Source organism: Pelodiscus sinensis, chromosome 1, assembly GCF_052426305.1.
Source record: "Pelodiscus sinensis isolate ZL-2025 chromosome 1, ASM5242630v1, whole genome shotgun sequence".
In the NCBI taxonomy this organism is placed as follows: domain Eukaryota; kingdom Metazoa; phylum Chordata; order Testudines; family Trionychidae; genus Pelodiscus; species Pelodiscus sinensis.
This window is the reverse complement of record NC_143052.1, coordinates 307,995,131-308,012,165: the sequence shown is the minus strand read 5'-3', so window position 1 is coordinate 308,012,165 and position 17,035 is coordinate 307,995,131. Positions and strand designations below refer to the sequence as shown.

The 17,035-nt window shown below is 41.3% G+C and overlaps 1 protein-coding gene across 2 annotated transcripts in view; it reads left to right on the top strand.

The window, feature by feature from the left end:
- The window catches only part of FLT1 (fms related receptor tyrosine kinase 1), a 162,483-nt gene that overhangs the window by 92,394 nt on the left and 53,054 nt on the right, over nt 1-17,035 (top strand). For both annotated transcript variants that reach the window (XM_075919213.2, XM_006138918.5), the window contains 2 exons: nt 6,416-6,524; nt 14,849-15,139. In XM_075919213.2, the coding sequence (XP_075775328.2) occupies nt 6,416-6,524; nt 14,849-15,139 (400 nt within the window). The remainder of the gene's footprint in view (nt 1-6,415; nt 6,525-14,848; nt 15,140-17,035) is intronic.

Genomic DNA, 17,035 nt, shown 5'->3' with positions numbered 1-17,035 from the left:
AGAAGATTTTTAAAAAAGAAGAAGCCTAAGGAAAAGAAATCTAAAAGAAGAAAAGCCTAAAAAAAGAAGGATCCTGACTAACTTGAGCAATATGGATATTTATATGGTCTTAGCATTGCTTGATTCTGACTGAACGTACTATGACCATAATTTATTTCTACACCCTAAGAATTTATGGGTACTCTTATTCTATAGGTTAGTTGATTATGATGCTTACCACTACATATTCATTAGAATTATCTGATCCCCAAAAACATTGCCTCTGACTCTTCCAATAACATCTTTGCTTTGTTGTCTCTTTTGCGGTTACTGACTGAATCTGGTGTCAGGCAAACTAGCTTAAAATAAATGGTTCCTCTAGTTCCCAAAACTAAGCGACTTTTGGGGTGAGCAAGAATTATATCTGGGATAGAGATTGCTTATGCAAACTTCTTACAATATACCTTAGCTGTTCATACAGGACACAGGCCTGTAGATTTCTTGCATTACAGCTTAATACCATAAATCTATAACATAATATCTACTATATAATAATACTGGCTGGACAAGGGGTTTGGAGTAAACTAGGAAAGGCTGGGCAAAGAACTAGGCAGAACTGGGCAAAGAACTGGGCAGAACTGGGCAAAGAACTGGGCAGAACTAGGAAAGGCTGGCCAAAGAAAGTAGGAAAGGAGAGTCTGGACTAGTGAGACTAGGATTGTTACAAAAGGAGAGTGGACTGGGACAAAGAATGAGAGTTGGGGAAAAAACAGGACAGGGATAGGGTGGAGCAGAAGAATCTGCTCCCATTAGATCATACTCCCCTCCAGAACTGAAGAGTCCTGAGTCTCTCCATTCCCCAGCTATGAGCAAATAACTGTGAAGCCTTATGAGAGAGAATTTCTCACAGCTCCTTCTAGTGCTGGTCCACATAAAGGATGACTTCCTACTACTGCTGTCAGCTACTGTACTCTGTTAGCTCAAGGGCTGCGCTATGGCTCAAAGCTCCAACCCTGCTTATTAATGAGGGGGCTGTGAATATAATGGCACAAGACAGATTCCAAGGTTTTTTTCCATTTTTTTTAAACCTAGAAATTTCTCTCTCTCTCTCTCTCTCTCTCTCTTACACACACACGAAGTTAAAAGAACTCTAAGAACACTCAGAAGTTAGAAAACGCTAGAGTTCAGGCTACTTGCACAGCTTTAATTTGGCCCCCTAGTGTGTATTATGAAACACTCTTCAATTACATGATCACTTACTAGCTTTTCTGACAGGACTTCTGCCTTGTGGGGTTGGATGAGGATGAATCAGGAGTGTGTAGTGAAGGAGACTGTTGTCTGTAAGACCCCTACTTTGCTACAGAAGTTGGAAACTCAGCAGTGAAAGAGGCAGAGGGTTTCAGAAAGAGAAGGGATGGTCGTATGATAATGGCAGTTGAATGATGCCTTAGAGAAGTGGATTATGTCATTTCCTCCGCCACAGACTTTCTATGTGATGCTAGTCAAGTCACGTAAACCAATCTTTTCCCAAGTGGCCACTCAGTGTGTGCTGTTCATTTTCTGAGTGCTTGATCCTGCTGCCTGATCTGCAAAAGTACTGAGTGCTCACAACTGTGATGAAGTCAGTGAATTCAGTCCTTTGAACAGACAGGGTGCTATGCAATGCTAAGTGCTCTGATGAATCAGCTTTAAAGCATCTCAAATTACTGGATACTTTGAACTTTAAAATCTCAGCACCTCAGTTCCCCATATAAGAAATGGAAATAACACCAGCCCCTTATCCAGGGGACTTGTGAAAATTAATTCAAGTTTATAAAGCACTTGAATACTATAGTGATGAAGGCCAGAGAAAGTCCCACAAGGAAATGAGGGTATGTCTACACTACAGCGCTAATTCGAACTAACAGATCCAGACTAAAAAACTAGTTCGAATTAGCGTTTTGCTAATTCGAACTAGCATGTCCACATTAAGTGGACCCTGAACCGGGGTTAAGGATGGCTGGAAGCAGTGCCGGCAGGGCATCAGATGAGGACTTAGAGCGTGGAGCTGCTGTCTCAGGCTAGCCGAGGGCTGTGCTTAAAGGGACCCGACCCCCACCCCGAACAGACAGTTCTCAGGGGTTCCCCGCTTGCAAAGCAGTCCTGGCTTGGAGTGCCCGGAGTACCCACACTGGGCACATCACAGCACTCGGCCATCAGACCGGCTGCACTTGCCGCAGGCTGCCATCTGGGGAGAGGGGGCAATTGGGGGGCTGCAGGAGAGCTTCCACCCCCAGAAGCCCGCAGAGCCACCCCAGTACTCCCCATTGAGAGCTCGTACCCCATTCCTCCCTCACCTCCTTCCACTTACCCCTCTGTAGCCCCCCTTCCTGATGTACAAAATAAAGGACAATTGTGTTCAAAAATAGAATCTCTCTTTATTGAACAAAACTGGGGGAGACTGGGAAAAGGAGGTGGGAGAGGGGAAGAGAGAGGGTGGGAGAGGGGAGGGCAACTACAATGATGAGGGGTTTGGAACAGGTCCCATATGAAGAGGCTAAAGAGACTGGGACTTTTCAGCTTAGAAAAGAGGAGATGGAGGGGGGATATGATAGAGGTCTATAAAAACATGAGTGGGGTGGAGAGGGTGCATACAGAAAAGTTCTTCATTAGTTCCCATAATAGAAGGACTAGAGGACACCAAAGGAAAGGAATGGGTAGCAGGCTTCAAACTAGTAACAGAAAGTTGTTCTTCACAAAGCAAAGAGTCAACCTGTGGAACTCCTTGCTGCAGGAGGCTGTGAAGGCTACAACTAGAACAGAGTTTAAAGAGAAGTGAGATCAAGTCATGGAGGTTGGGTCCATGGAGTGCTATTAGCCAGGGGGTAGGAGTGGTGTCCCTGCCCAAAGTTTGTGGAAGGCTGGAGAGGGATGGCACGAGACAAATGGCTTGGTCACTGTCTTCGGTCCATCCCCTTCAGGGTCTCTAGGGTTGGCCGCTGTCGGCAAACAGGCTGCTGGGCTAGATGGACCTTTGGTCTGACCCAGGATGGCCATTGTATGCTCAGGGCTCAGGGTCGGGGGTCTCAGTGGACCACCTTGATTTTCATGCACACCTGCTCCTGGGTGGCCAGGCTGGCAGCTCTCCTGCCCTAGACGGCCGCTTTCCTGTGCCTAGTGCAGAGGTCGTGGACGAGGTCCACGATGTCCGCACTAGACCAGGCGGGTGCCCGCCTCTTGCGGTCCCGGGCAAGCTCCCAGGAGCCGCCAGCCTGGTCCCAGGAAGAGGGGGAGGGCTGGGGGGAATCGGGTGGCTGGCTCGAGCCGTGCCAGGTGCAGGGTCTGCTGGCTGGGTGCTGGCAGGCTTGCACCTGGCACGGGCACCGTAGCCAGCCCGTGCCCCTTTAAGGGGTCCGGGGCCGGGAGGGGGGCAGACAAGTTTCCCTGGTGTTGGCCAGAGTGGCCACCAGGGAAACCTGGGGAGGGCTAGCCTCCCACTAGTTCGAATTAAGGGGCTACACACCCCTTAATTTGAACTAGTAAATTCGAACTAGGCGTTAGTCCTCGTAGAATGAGGTTTACCTAGTTCGAACTAAGCGCTCCGCTAGTTTGAATTAAGTTCGAACTAGCGGAGCGCTTGTGTAACGCCTATCAAAGTTAATTCGAACTAACGTCCGTTAGTTCGAATTAACTTTGTAGTGTAGACATACCCTGAGTTATTCTGTCTTCAGAGCAGGGATTGAATAATAGACAGTGAATAAAGAATTTGGGCTACATATTGAACAAGGAGAAGAAAACAAACTATTGAGTAAATGATCATTAATTGAACATTGTGCACTGAATAAGGACAAATGCAAAGTACTCCACTTAGGGAGGAACGTTCAGTTTCACACATACAGAATGGGAAATGATTGTTTAGGAAGAAGTACTGCAGAAAGGGATCTAGGGGTCATAGTGCGCCACAAGCTAAATATGAGTCAACAATGTGACACTATTGCAAAAAAAGAAAACATGATTCTGAGATGCATTAACAGGAGTGTTGTGAACAAGACATGAAAAGTGTTGTGAGTGTAATTCTTCCGCTCTATACTGCACTGATTAGGCTACAACTGGAATATTGTGTCCAGTTCTGGGCATTACATTTCAGGAAAGAGGTGGAGAAACTGGAGAGGATCCAGAGAAGAGAGCAAAAATGATTAAAAGTCTTGAAAACATGACCTATGAGGGAAGACTGAAATAACTGGATTTGTTTAGTTTGGAAAAGAGAAGACTGAGAAGGGACTGATAGTAGCTTTCAAATACCTAAAAAGGTGTTACAAAGAGAAGGGAGAAAACTTATTCTCCTTAACATCTGGTGATAGGACAAGAAGCAATGGGCTTAAATTGAAGTAAGGGAGGTTTAGGTTGGATATTAGGAAAAACTTTGTAACTGTCAGGATGGTTAAGCACTGGAATAAATTGCCTAGAGAGATTGTAGAATCTTTATTATTGGAGTTATTTAACAGCAGGTTAGATAAACATCTATCAGAGATGATCTATGGTGGTTGGTCCTGCCATGAGGGCTAGGGTTGGACTTGATGGCGTCTCGAGGTTCCTTCTAGTTCTAGTATTCTATGATTCTATGATTCTGTGGGTACATCCAAGGATACTTCATTGCTTGTACTACAACTTCTGTTCAGTTCAGTTGGATGCAGTGCCAGGTCTAAGATGCTTGTCCTTAGGCATCTTCTTTCAGAAGACACAATCTCACCATTCATGAGGTGGAGGGATGCTGAAAATGTTTTCTGCCCTAGCCAGCAAAATGTCTTGGGCTCCTCCGGCCGTAGCTCTTTAAAGGGGATAATGTATTCTGCTTGCAGTACTGTCAAAGTTACAGCTTTGCCTTATGTGCAACAAAATCACCTGAATGTAGGAGAATGGGTTCCCCAGAATTTTGTCTATGGCTTGCTTTATCATAGCACTGGAAAAGACCTCAAGAAGTCATCAAGTCCAGTCCTCTGCTCTTATGGCAGGACTAAGTATTATCTAGAAATGTAGAGGTAATTTTCCTTTTAAAACGGAGACCTGAGAGTACTGGAGGAATTTCAAAAGGAATATTTACCATGTACACCTCTGGCTTAAAAATAACATACTATGGGCTTCAGTCTAATACAATAAATAACAGATAATAGTTGAGACAGAGACCAAGGCCTGCAGCTCCCCTTTCTCAACCACTCTGCAATCCCATTGCTGTCTGCATTAAACGTTTTCCTCAAAATTGGCATCTACCATGATGCCTATGCAACATGATGCCTATTCATGATGACTAAGAACATTTGGGTTGATAATAACTGATGTTGAGCCTTCCTATATAACTGAACAGTACTATGCTCTTTTTGGTTGCCACCATATTTCATATTAATTAATATGACAAATAACAGAAATTAAGAATATTAGCTGGTACTATTCAGGGATTCCCCATCCCCAAAATCTCTTAGGTACTTCTAAAGCCTCCACTAATGGTGTTTTGTCACCTCTCAATCCTTAATGTTTATCTTCACAGTACCCCTGTGAGGCAAGGTAGTCCTATTGTCCCTGTTTTACTGAGAGGGAACTGAAACCTAGAGACTAAGAAACTTGCTCCAGGTCATACAGAAGGGCTGTAGCGGAGCAGAGAATTGAATCCAGGCCTCTCAGGGCGTAGGCCGGTGCTCAGAGCATTAGACCACCCTTCCACCACTCTGCATGGCATCACTTCATGTAGACATCTCAGTAACATATTTCTCTGATATGTCCGTTCCATGGCCTTTAGCTATCTCTTCATACAGATTATATCACCTAAGGAAAACAGTCAGTATGCTAGGCCTTCTAAGATGATATGATCATAATAGTGAAGCAGAGGCATCGATCATCAAAGCAGAGTTTTGACTGCTACTGTATGAAATGTATTAAAGCCAAAATCCCAAAGGAAAAAAATGTGAAAAGAAAGAGGTCAGTAAGCTTGTGTCCCACCCCATCCTCATTCACATAGAAAGAATGAAAGATGCCACAACATCCTCTATTATGCAATGGAGAAGCATTTTCCTAGTGTTATCCAAATGAGTAAGGCGTTCCTCACCTACTCCCTTATTGACTGACTGATCCCCAGGCAGCCTCTGAGGGTAAAGCATGCTTTACCGTACCTCATGTTTTATAACCTGTCACTATCACATCAGCAGCATGGGAGAAACCAACCTCAAAGGCACATTCAAAGATTTGGTTGTAGTGACTCTGATAGTGGAGCAGTCTCCTGGGCAGCTAGTTTCCTGTTATTTTTCCATCATTACCAGAGCCTGGAAGGGTAACACCTCCAACTGGGCTGCTTTTCACTGAATGAATGGAGCAACTGAATCATATTAATGTCAACAGGAACTTTTAAAAAAAGGGTTCAGACAGCTTCTTCGTCTAATGTGAGCTAAAACTCTTCTTGTTTTCACAGACTGCTAGCATTCTGGTTGTAGCTGAGGCTAAATCTTCTGGAATCTACAGCTGCGTGGCTTCCAATAAAGTAGGAAATGTTGAAAGAAACATTAGCTTTTATGTAACAGGTAAGATCCAGTCCATTCAGTAACTAAATATACACCCTGGTTAGAAAGTCGTATTTGTTAGAATGTGTCATGTGGCTTACAAGTCTCAGAAGGTAGCCGTGTTAGTATGTAACTGAAAAAAATTAAAAAACAACAAACAGTTCTGCAGTATCTTAGAGACTAACAAAAATGTAGATGGTATCATGAGCTTTGGTGGGCACAACCCACTTCTTCAGATGAATGGAGTAAGGAGTGCAGGGTACATTTGCTCCTTACTCCATTCATCTGAAGAAGTGGGTTTTGTTTACAAGAGCTCATGATAGCATCTACATTTTTTGTTACTCTCTATGGTGCTGCAGAACTTTATGTGGTGTATATTTCCCCTAGGTGTGATATTTATTGTAATGGAGGCAGATGTTAACTAATGTAATATTTTTCACTGCCTCTATGGTGGGTTTCTACTGGACTGCTGGGACTTGGCTGCTAAAAAGGGTATTAGCAGTACAGGGTGATGAATAACAATGATCCATCAATGGGCAGATGCACATTGCTCATGGAAATAATGGTCTCTTGCTATGATTTTTTCTAGTATTTGATGGCTTGTTGTTGGCACACGTTATCTTACTTTATCATTTGAAAACCCCCTATCAGGCAGCATCAGGTGTGATCATACTGTGCATCAGCTTCTGCAAACTATGGCCTGAGCATGCAGCATGTACCCTAGAAGCAGAACTCTGTGCCTGCAAAGAGCCCCATTGAAGTTGAGATTCAGCACAGGCATAGGTATCTGCCTCCTCCAGGAACATGTTTGCAGGACCAGGGTCGGTGGATCACATCTTATCTTTTTGTAGATGTCTCTCTCATTGACACCAATGAGTATTTTGTACACAGATGGTAGGACCTGATGTATTGTACTACCCCCTTTCGAGGAAAATACCATTGTATGATATAGGCCCTATTCCTTCAAGTCTTACACATGTGTCTAACTGTGTACGTGAATAATTCTAGGGATTTCAATGGTGTAACATCACAAATGTGTATAAGTCTTTTCAGAAACAGGGCTGTAATGAGTAGATGCTGTGAGGTCAACGGCTAAGGAAATAAGTGAGAACTCACTAGCAATAGTCAGTAGGCAATTTATCGACTATTACGTATGAAGGTCACCTTGCAAAAAAGCCACTTTCTGGTTGAAGGTTTTGTGTTAGCTGTGGCACCATGCATTTACCAAGTATAGACACACTTGTTGCTAGAGTTACCATAATGATCCTGTTGAGCCTTGAGAAAGATTCCAGTGAAAGAAAATGAGTTTTAATAATTTAATATCAAGTACTTTAGAAACCACAGGCTAATCTGTCTTAACACTTTAATACAAAAAATAAGAAACCTGACATAACCTCACAGCTGAAAAAGGACACACTTTCAATTAAGCATGTTTTGTTATTGTTCTTACTCTAATTTTGTAATCTCTTTTGTTGCTGATTTGTTGCCTGTCATTCTGATTAACTTCAATGAAAATAATGTTGGTGCTATACTGCCCTCTGCCCAGTTTTAGGGATTTGGATTTTGAAATGTTCTGATCAGCACTTCCACATTTAGGAACCATTCGCTGTCTGTAAATATACAAGTTCAGTAAGAAAACACCAGAACTTATCATTGGAATGTAAACATAGATAAGTGACACACAGAGAGGTTATTTGTAAAATATGGAAAGGGAAAATATTTACTTGTTCTATTAATAGATATGGCAAGAATATTTGCTGACTAACAGTTCTAGAATAATAGTTTATTTGGTTTCAGGCACTAAATTGTGTACATTTCATTGAAAGCTAAAACCTTTATTCAAACAATAAGACTGTGGTCTCCCACAAATTGGTTTGCTAATCAGTCTGTTATTATCTGTACATATGTCGCATACAGACTTTACATACTACCGAGGCCGTGAATGGAAGCCTTTTTGTCATCAGTCTGTGTACTGGGACTTGCTTTTTTAATGTGCAAGACATTGAGTTGTGTGCTCTAGCCCTATCTCTTTAAGCACCGGCTCTGTGTGACAGTCTAAGGCCAAGTGAAAAAGGTTTTTTCATGGTCTCATTTATCACCATAATACCTGACTGTTTAACCTCTTCTCTTGCTCTCCCACCTCATTGTCTGATACGAGAGCATGAGGACATACATTGTCATATTTCAGGGTGGGAACTGATTCTTAGGTGGAGTCAGAAAAACCATTGACTCATAGAAATGTAGGACTGGAAGTGACCTTGATAAGATATCCGGTCCACTCCCCTACATAGACTCAGAACTAGGTATTACCTAGATCATCCTTCACTGGTGTTTCTCTAACCTTGTTATTAAAACCCTCCAATGATAGAGAGTCCACAACCTCCCTAGGTAATTCGTCCAGCACTTAGCAACTCTTATAAATAGGATTTCCCCCTAATATCTAACATAAATCTCCCTTGATTCAATTTAATCCTTTTTCTTGTCCTGTCTTCCCCCTCCTTTTTATAATAACCTTTTATATACTTGAAGACTGTTATAGTGTCCCTCTTCACAATTCACTTCTCTAGACTAAATACCTATTTCCAGTCTTTCTTTATAGATCATATTTTCTAGACCATTGTGTTTTTGATAACTTTAAAAGACTTACTCCAGTTTGTCCACTTTTTCCCCAAAGCATGGAACCCACAGCTGGGTATTCCAGTTGAGAGCTCATCAGTGCTGAGTAGAGCAAAAAGAATTACTTCTTATGTAATATTTACAACACTCCTGCTGATACATCCCAAAATTATGTTTGCTTTTTTTGCAGCAGTGTCACACTGTTGATTCATGTTTAGTTTGTGGTCCACTATGACCCCCCAGATCCCTTTCCACAGTACTCCTTCTTAGACAGTCACTACCCATTTTGTATTTTTTGCAACTGATTATTCCTTCCTAAATGGAATACTTTGCATTTCTCCTTACTGAATTTCATCCTGTATATTTCAGACCATTTCTCCAGTTTGTCAAAATCACTTTGAACTCTAATCCTGTCTTCAAAGAGTTTCCCACCTCTCCCAGCCTGGTATTTGTCCTCAAACTGTATGGCTGTGTCTACACTGGCCGCTTGAATTTGTGCAAGAACACTGACTTTGTAATGTACAAAATCAGTGCTTCTTGCACAAATACTTTCATGCTCCCGCTCAGGGATAAGCCCTCTTGCGCAAGAATACTTGCGCAAGAAGGCCAGTGTAGACAGGCACCTTAATTTCTTGTGCAAGAAAGCCCAATGGCTAAAATGGCGATCGGAGCTTTCTTGCACAAAAGCTCATCTAGACTGGCACGGATGCTTTTGCGCGAAAGCACTTTTTGCGCAAAAGGATCCTTGCCAATCTAGACGCTCTTTTGCGGAAATACTTTTAATGGAAACCTTTTCCGTTAAAAGTATTTCTGCAAAATCATGCCAGTCTAGACGCAGCCTAAAAGTATACTCTCTATGCCATTATCCAAATTGTTTATGAAGCTACTGAATAGAACCCAGCCCTCTTCATGATACCATACTTCTCATGGTAGAATGTATAATGGTGGAGAGGGTGGATAGCGATGACTTTTCCCTGTAGGGTTTAGTATTGGTGTCCATTCAAAACTAGGATATTGGAATGGTTGATTTATTGTTTTATGGAAATTGTTCATGGTTTCATTGGTAGCCAGGGTGGACAGGCAAGGTGTGTGTGGGCTGGCTCCATGCCCCGACACTGTGGCAATGGCACATCTCCAGCCCTCAGAGCCGCACAGTGCATGTCCCTGTCTCCCCAAGCAAATCTAAGAGCTGCACAGAGTACTCCGTGCAGGGCTCTTGTGGCAATTTAAAGGGTCCCGAGGCAATTACCCCTTTTGGGTCCCGCCTCCCATCGTTGGTAGGCCTGTTAGCAGCACCTTTTTTATGTGGGATAGTGAGACTGATATAAACTCAGCTTTCAAATCAGTTTTACACTATGCTTCACTTGTCCTTTGGACTCCCATCATTTCTTGACACTTGAGTTTTGTGACCTATAAACTCCCATTTGTCTACTGACATCTGGTTGCTTTAATTAAACGCAGATTGTGCTAGCTGATGTTTGCACATTGAAATGTGAAGTCAGGCTTGTTCTTCTCTCCCCTCTTACAGCGCTTCAAATTCAAAAGACCAAAATTTTTCATTTGGATTCACACGTGACTCAAGCAATTATGCTCTTTTAGGCTGAGACCATTGTTCTCGCCAAGTAGCATTTTATACTCAAGTCAACTAAGGGACTTTGTGTGTGTGTGTGTATGTGTTTGTTGAAAAACACACTTGGGAAAAAATGACAGTCCAAAAAATGCTGATGGGTGTGAACAGACAGACAGGAGACTGAAAAGGATTTCCTTCTAATTTATTCCAAACAGATACTTCAGGGCTGAGGAGACCACTGGAGATTTGTTTGTTTTTTGTGGGTGGGGCGGGAAGGCTGTTCTCACTTGGTTCTGACTTACACAAAGACTGAAAGTGAGACATGAAAATATCCAGAGTGGGAAAACATGGCCTCTTTTAGGGTCAGTAGTTGCCCACCCCAGTAATGAAGGTCAGAAAGAACCCTGAATTTAGAGAAGAGCCCAAGCATAATCTAAGCAGACATTTCTCCACCCTCTCTTATATCCCCCTTATTTGAATTATTGTGTGGTTCAATCCTTGTCTTTTAAGTGGGAAGAAAGCTGGTGTTAGAGAAGTGGGAAGAATTAGGAGGCCAGAGAAGGGAAGCTTCTTTACGTGACATGCTCCTCTCTGACAGTGGCTGAAATAGCACCTGGAAAGCTGGCAGAGGCTAGGACTACTCCTGGCAGCACTAGCATTACCTCTACATGCCCTGCTTCCTATAGAGAGGGATGTGGGTGAGGGGAAGCAAATACAAGGAAGTACAGGGGAGAGGCTGGAGATGGTCAGGCAGGGTCAAGCCCACATGTTTATTAATATAGAGCCCCTCGTATTTCTGAGGTTGGAGTCTAATTCCCATGATATCTTTGGGAGATTTAAAAGTGGTGCAACTTTGCACCCCTCCCTTGAAGGAAATGTGATTTGGGATCTCAAGAAGTGAATCAGATATGCCTATGAATAGCTTTTCTTTCCTATGAACGGGGGCACTTTTAGGCTTTGTTTCAATATGTTTTAAAATGTGCATCTTTGTCTTAGTCCATTCAATAACAACAGACATGTACCCTATGCAGAGAAGATATGGCCTATTCCCTCCTGGAAGACTTCCTGGTCATTGGTACTGGGGCAGTCTCAAAATCAGTTCCCGTGTGCCAAATTATACTGCATTGGTTCCCCTGTCTCCAACCTGTCCCTTCCCCTACTTTCTGGGATATTTTGCTGGCACACAGCAGGCCCATGGGCGTGTTGGCAATTACTGAGGGTGAGACAGGAACGGCTTTGCCTTATCTCTCTGGTTTCCCAATGTCACTAGACGTGTTTTATTTTGAGATTCCTGATGGTGCTTGGCAAAGATAAACAAAATCTTCCATCAGGAAACCTGGGAGCTATTTCCACAGGAAGCGTCAAATCACTAAAGTAAATAAAACTCTTTTACATTATTCCAGGCATGTTACTTAGCTCGCCTGAGGTTATTCGATTTGGAGCTAGGTGTCATATATTAGGGGCTTAGAGTCTTTAAACAAAATGATTTGATTGGAATGTAGGGTGTTTCCCCTCAGTATTGTTTTAAAAAGTGTTTTTATTCATTGGTGACATCTAAGAAATGTCCCAAAAGTGACACCATGAAGCTATGTTATTAGCTATGTTATTCTGAGGGCACAGAAGTTTTATATTAAAAATAGGCCATCTTCTGTTGAGTTTCAGGGTGCTCCGTGATTTTGTCTTAAGAGTTTTGCTTTGCTTTTCCTACTCTTTACTGAGCACTGACATTTTCATAAGCAAAACAAAAAACAACACACCAAAAAAAAACCCCCAACAAAAACAAAAACTTCAACCCCTTCAGATGGATACTTTGCTATTTCTTAACACACTGGGTCAAATTCAGAGCTTGCCTCAGGTGGTGTAGTGACTCAGGTAAGCCAGATAGTGTACCTTAAGCAAGAATTGGGTTCAGGTCTGATTATGGCTAATGTTTTAACACAAGCCAGTTACCTCAAAGGGGAGTTCAGCTCTCAAGAGCTCTAAATTCACATTGGTTTTGATGAGATCAAAATCTGGTCTCACATAACCTTGGACGAAACAAATAAGTTGCAGCAGTTGCTAGCTTGCATCAAATACGGCTCAGTAGCTCTTATTTTTCACTCTCATCTCTTAAATTTAAGGTTTTCACAATGTGCTTTTGTGTGAGAGAGGTGAAAAAAGGGCAGACTACTAAGTGCATTACACAATAAGTAACTGAGCACATATCCAATATGATGTAGCAGTTTCTGTTCAACTCATTTTTGACATTTCTGTGTCAACAGAAGGGAGAATACACATTCCTTCTCAGTGCAACAATAAAGATGGATTCAAACCAATGTTCCCTCTAATCTGCTCCATCCATGTGCTCATTTTTTTCCATTCATGTTCGGAGTACATTTTTTATGAGCCCTGAGGCATGTGTAAATGTGCTCCACCACTAGAAACACAAAACCCAGCTGTGGGCGCTCTGCTAGTCAGCTAAGTGGCTCTGGAGTCTCTCCTGAGTGATAGCTCTAGTGCCCTGCTTACAGGGGCCACTTATTCAAACCACAAAATGTAGGTCCCTCTCTGGATTCTGAACACTTCCAAAAGTGGAGGGAGTTAGGATCTGGGATTTGGTATGAGCTCATTTACCCAATAGCTAACCTAATGGATCCATTCAAAATTAATATAAGGAAGTACAATGTTAAATGTAAATCTTCATCAAGAGGAGTATAGGTTTCAGATACATGAGACAAATGCATGAAGACATGAATTACAGTAATTTCATGCTCTAACAAACAGACTGAAGTGGAATCTAGGTGGAATCTAGGAAATAATACCAGATGCAATCCCTGCTTCTGTTATTTCAAGTGAAGTTCACAAACAAAGACTAAGGAAATCAATAATTAGAGAACAAATGAAGCCTGCCACCTCTTGTCATCAAATTGTATAAGTCAGTTGCAATTAAACAAGCAAGAGGAAATAATTTTAAATTAAACCATGAGAGGTTCCATTCTGGAACTATTTTAATTTGATTTTCATGAGAAGCCTTTTCTGAAGCCAATGGCATAATTCATATTGGCTTTCATGGAGCAAGATCAAGCCTCAAAAGACTGTGTAAGCAGGCATGGGCTATCCAGCACTTTCCAGCCCAGATGAACCACAAATCTACTTTTATTTATTATTGGCTGAACTAACAGCTGGTCAAACTACCCATTACAAATCATATTAGTAATAAATTTTGCAACGTTTATATTTAGCAACTTGTTGATGAGCTGATCCCAATTTTCTTTGAATTGGCTCGCTATTTGCAAGTGTTCACTTCGTAGTTTGAATGAGTAATTTTCATCCTTAGACCTGTTTATGATCAAATATTAGCTCTGTGGTTGATCACATGGTGTTGTTTTTGATCGCTGGTTGGGTGTCTGAAATAGCTTACTTCCAGCATGAATTCCCAGAAAATAATCATTAAATCAAAATAATCATTAAGTCTTAAGGATTTGCAAGAGCTTTAATAAACACCCAACAGTTGTCTGAATACTCACAAATAATGAGAAATCACTATAATAAAATATTTTGCTATTTAAACTATTGCACTAGCTCTAGCTGAAACCACCTATTTCTCTCCATGATCTAAGTGTGCCCTCTTTCAATACTGGCTATTTTTTGTATTCTGCTTCAGACTGTCTTAAAAAGATGGGCCAGATCCTCACCTACGTCAAATTGCTAAGCTCCAGTGAAGTCAATGTTGAGATGCCAATTTACACAAGCTGAAGAGCAGGCCTGATGTATCCATTACAAGTGCAGAGTGCTCTCTTTGTTGAGTCATGTGAGAAGAAGAGAGGCAGGATGGGTAATATCTTTTATTGGACCTTGGTGAGAGAGACAAACGTTTGAGCTGCACAGAGCTCTTCTTTGTGTCTTGAAAGCTTGTCTCACTCATCAACAGAAGTCAGTCCACTAAAATATATTTCCTCACCCATCTTGTCTCTCTAATATCCTGGGACTGGCATGACTGCAAATATACTGCATTAAAGAATAGAGACAGTTCAGAGACTAGGAAGAAAGGCTAGAAATTTCAGCAGGAAGCCATTGAAATGTTAGCTGAAAGACTTTCAGGCTAACAGGAAAATAGATGTTATTTTAATTTTGGCACATGAATTTCCTATGAACTAAAAGTGTTCTTGGTTTTTGACAGATGTGCCAAATGGATTTCATATTAATTTGGAAAAAATGCCCATTGAAGGAGAGAACCTGATATTGTCCTGTTCAGCCAACAAATTCCTGTACAAAGACATTGCTTGGATTTTGCCGAGGACAGTTAATAATCAAACAAAAGCAAAAAAGCACATCACTAAGGAATACTCCAATACTCTCATTCTAACCATCAAGAATGTTTCCCTGGAACATTCAGGCACCTATGCCTGCAGAGCAAGGAACATATACTCGGGGGAAGAAGTGCTTCAAAAGAAAGACGTTACAATTAGAGGTGAGCACTGCAACAAAAAGGCTGTTAACTCTCGGATCCTCAAATTTAAAAGCACAAGGAATGATTGTACAACACAAAACAATGTAAAACATTAAAGGACTCATTAAAAAGTCACAGTTGTCTGATATCATCTTGATTTTTTTATTCCAGTTGCTCCCTTTCAGGCTCTGAGGTAGTGCACCTCCAAAAATGGGTATGGACATAGGAGGAATAGCGAAACAAAAGCATAACACACGGGCTTCCAGTTCAGTTCAGACGGTGTGTTCTGCTTTGGCAAAGCTGGTGGAAGTAGGGGTTTGGAAGATCCCCTGTACTGCACTGTGTATGTTGTGTTGTTGTGTCTCTTGCTGCCTCCTACTGAATGATAATGAAAACTTTGGACCAATTTTATCTTCTGCTTTGGTATCAGCTTCTCCGAAAGTGTCAAAGCTGCATAAACTGATTAACTTTAAAAACTGCTGTTTTTGATCAACAATGGACAATTAATAAGTTAACTTTAAAGTGTGGAATGAGCACAATTCATTTTGAGATTTACTGGACTATACGTTTTCATTTCAATCTGATTTTTGTGGATTTATAAATATTGCCTGCTGAGCAAGTTCTAATGCTTATTTATTTGAAATAATTTTTTACGCTAAGTACATTAATCTTATGAAGTATCTTCTCAAGGAAGGCCCTGTGGACACAGGAAAGAAATAAAAATGTTGATATTATGCACAGACGTATCTTATCATTTTTAATCATGAGGATTTCAAAACTGACAGAGATGAATCCTGTTTCTCCAAATAAATCCAGGTCAATTTCTCATTGCTGGGTTAGTCAGTTTTAAAGTTAATTACTGCATGACCGGAAAAGTCTTGTGGACATCAGTGACTGTTCTATGGCTGGCAGGAGGATAAAGGAGTTTGTAATGTCATAATTATCTCATTAAAGTAGCAGTGCTACCCTCAATCCATTTACAAGGCTATAGACATCACAGTGAAATGTCTACTACAGTCTTCAAAATTTAAAATTAAAATTAAGGCCATTAAAATCCCTTCCTTTTGGTGTGCTGATGACAATAGGATTTATTATGGGGATTAAGAAATGGCCACACTACTGAAGGAGAATTGAGGGTAATCTAAGTTTCCTTTCCAGTGTTTCCTTTTTACATGATTTCATTATGAGGTGTTTCTGTGTATTATAAATTCAGTATAAGGAAGAAGTTACTATTTTTAATAGAGCTGATAACTTTATTTTTTTACAATATGTTGCTTTTATAATTTTTTGTTTCTTTTATGACTGATCATTTATATAGGATTTGCATAAGCCATAACAAAACAAGCCATAGTGACCAAAATAGCCACTGCAAAGGAACAAAGTGGGTGACAACATGACAACTCCTTGCTCTTGGGAACTTACCGACTGTTTCCTCCTTTAGGTATTGGGACTGTGTCCCACGGCCAAACTTGTCTTTCACGTGGGAATTGCTTTTGTCAAGTGTGAAAGGGTAAACAATAGCATTTCCCCATCATGCCAGCTTCACGGAGCCTAAAATGCTTAGAAAACAATTAGTAACCTGGAAGTTGTCAAAGTAAAGAAAAGAATAATCATTTAGATCTTGAAATGTCACCTATAGCCTTCTTGTGTACAGTAATTCTTTTGTTCATTATTAGCATGATGACTCCCAGAAACAATGTGTTCTTGCAAAGGAATTTGGGTCTCTTTCTCTTTTAAAAAAAATATGCTTAAAAGGCAAGTGAAATGATAATGGTACTTGCCTTTAAAATGGGCAACCTTGTTCTGTTGGGACAATGCAGGTCTCCATCTTTATGGGGCTGTCCTTGAGAAAATTTTGCTGGCCTGGTTGATTGCAATGACAGGACTTTACACATTTTTAATGGAATCAGAAGCCAG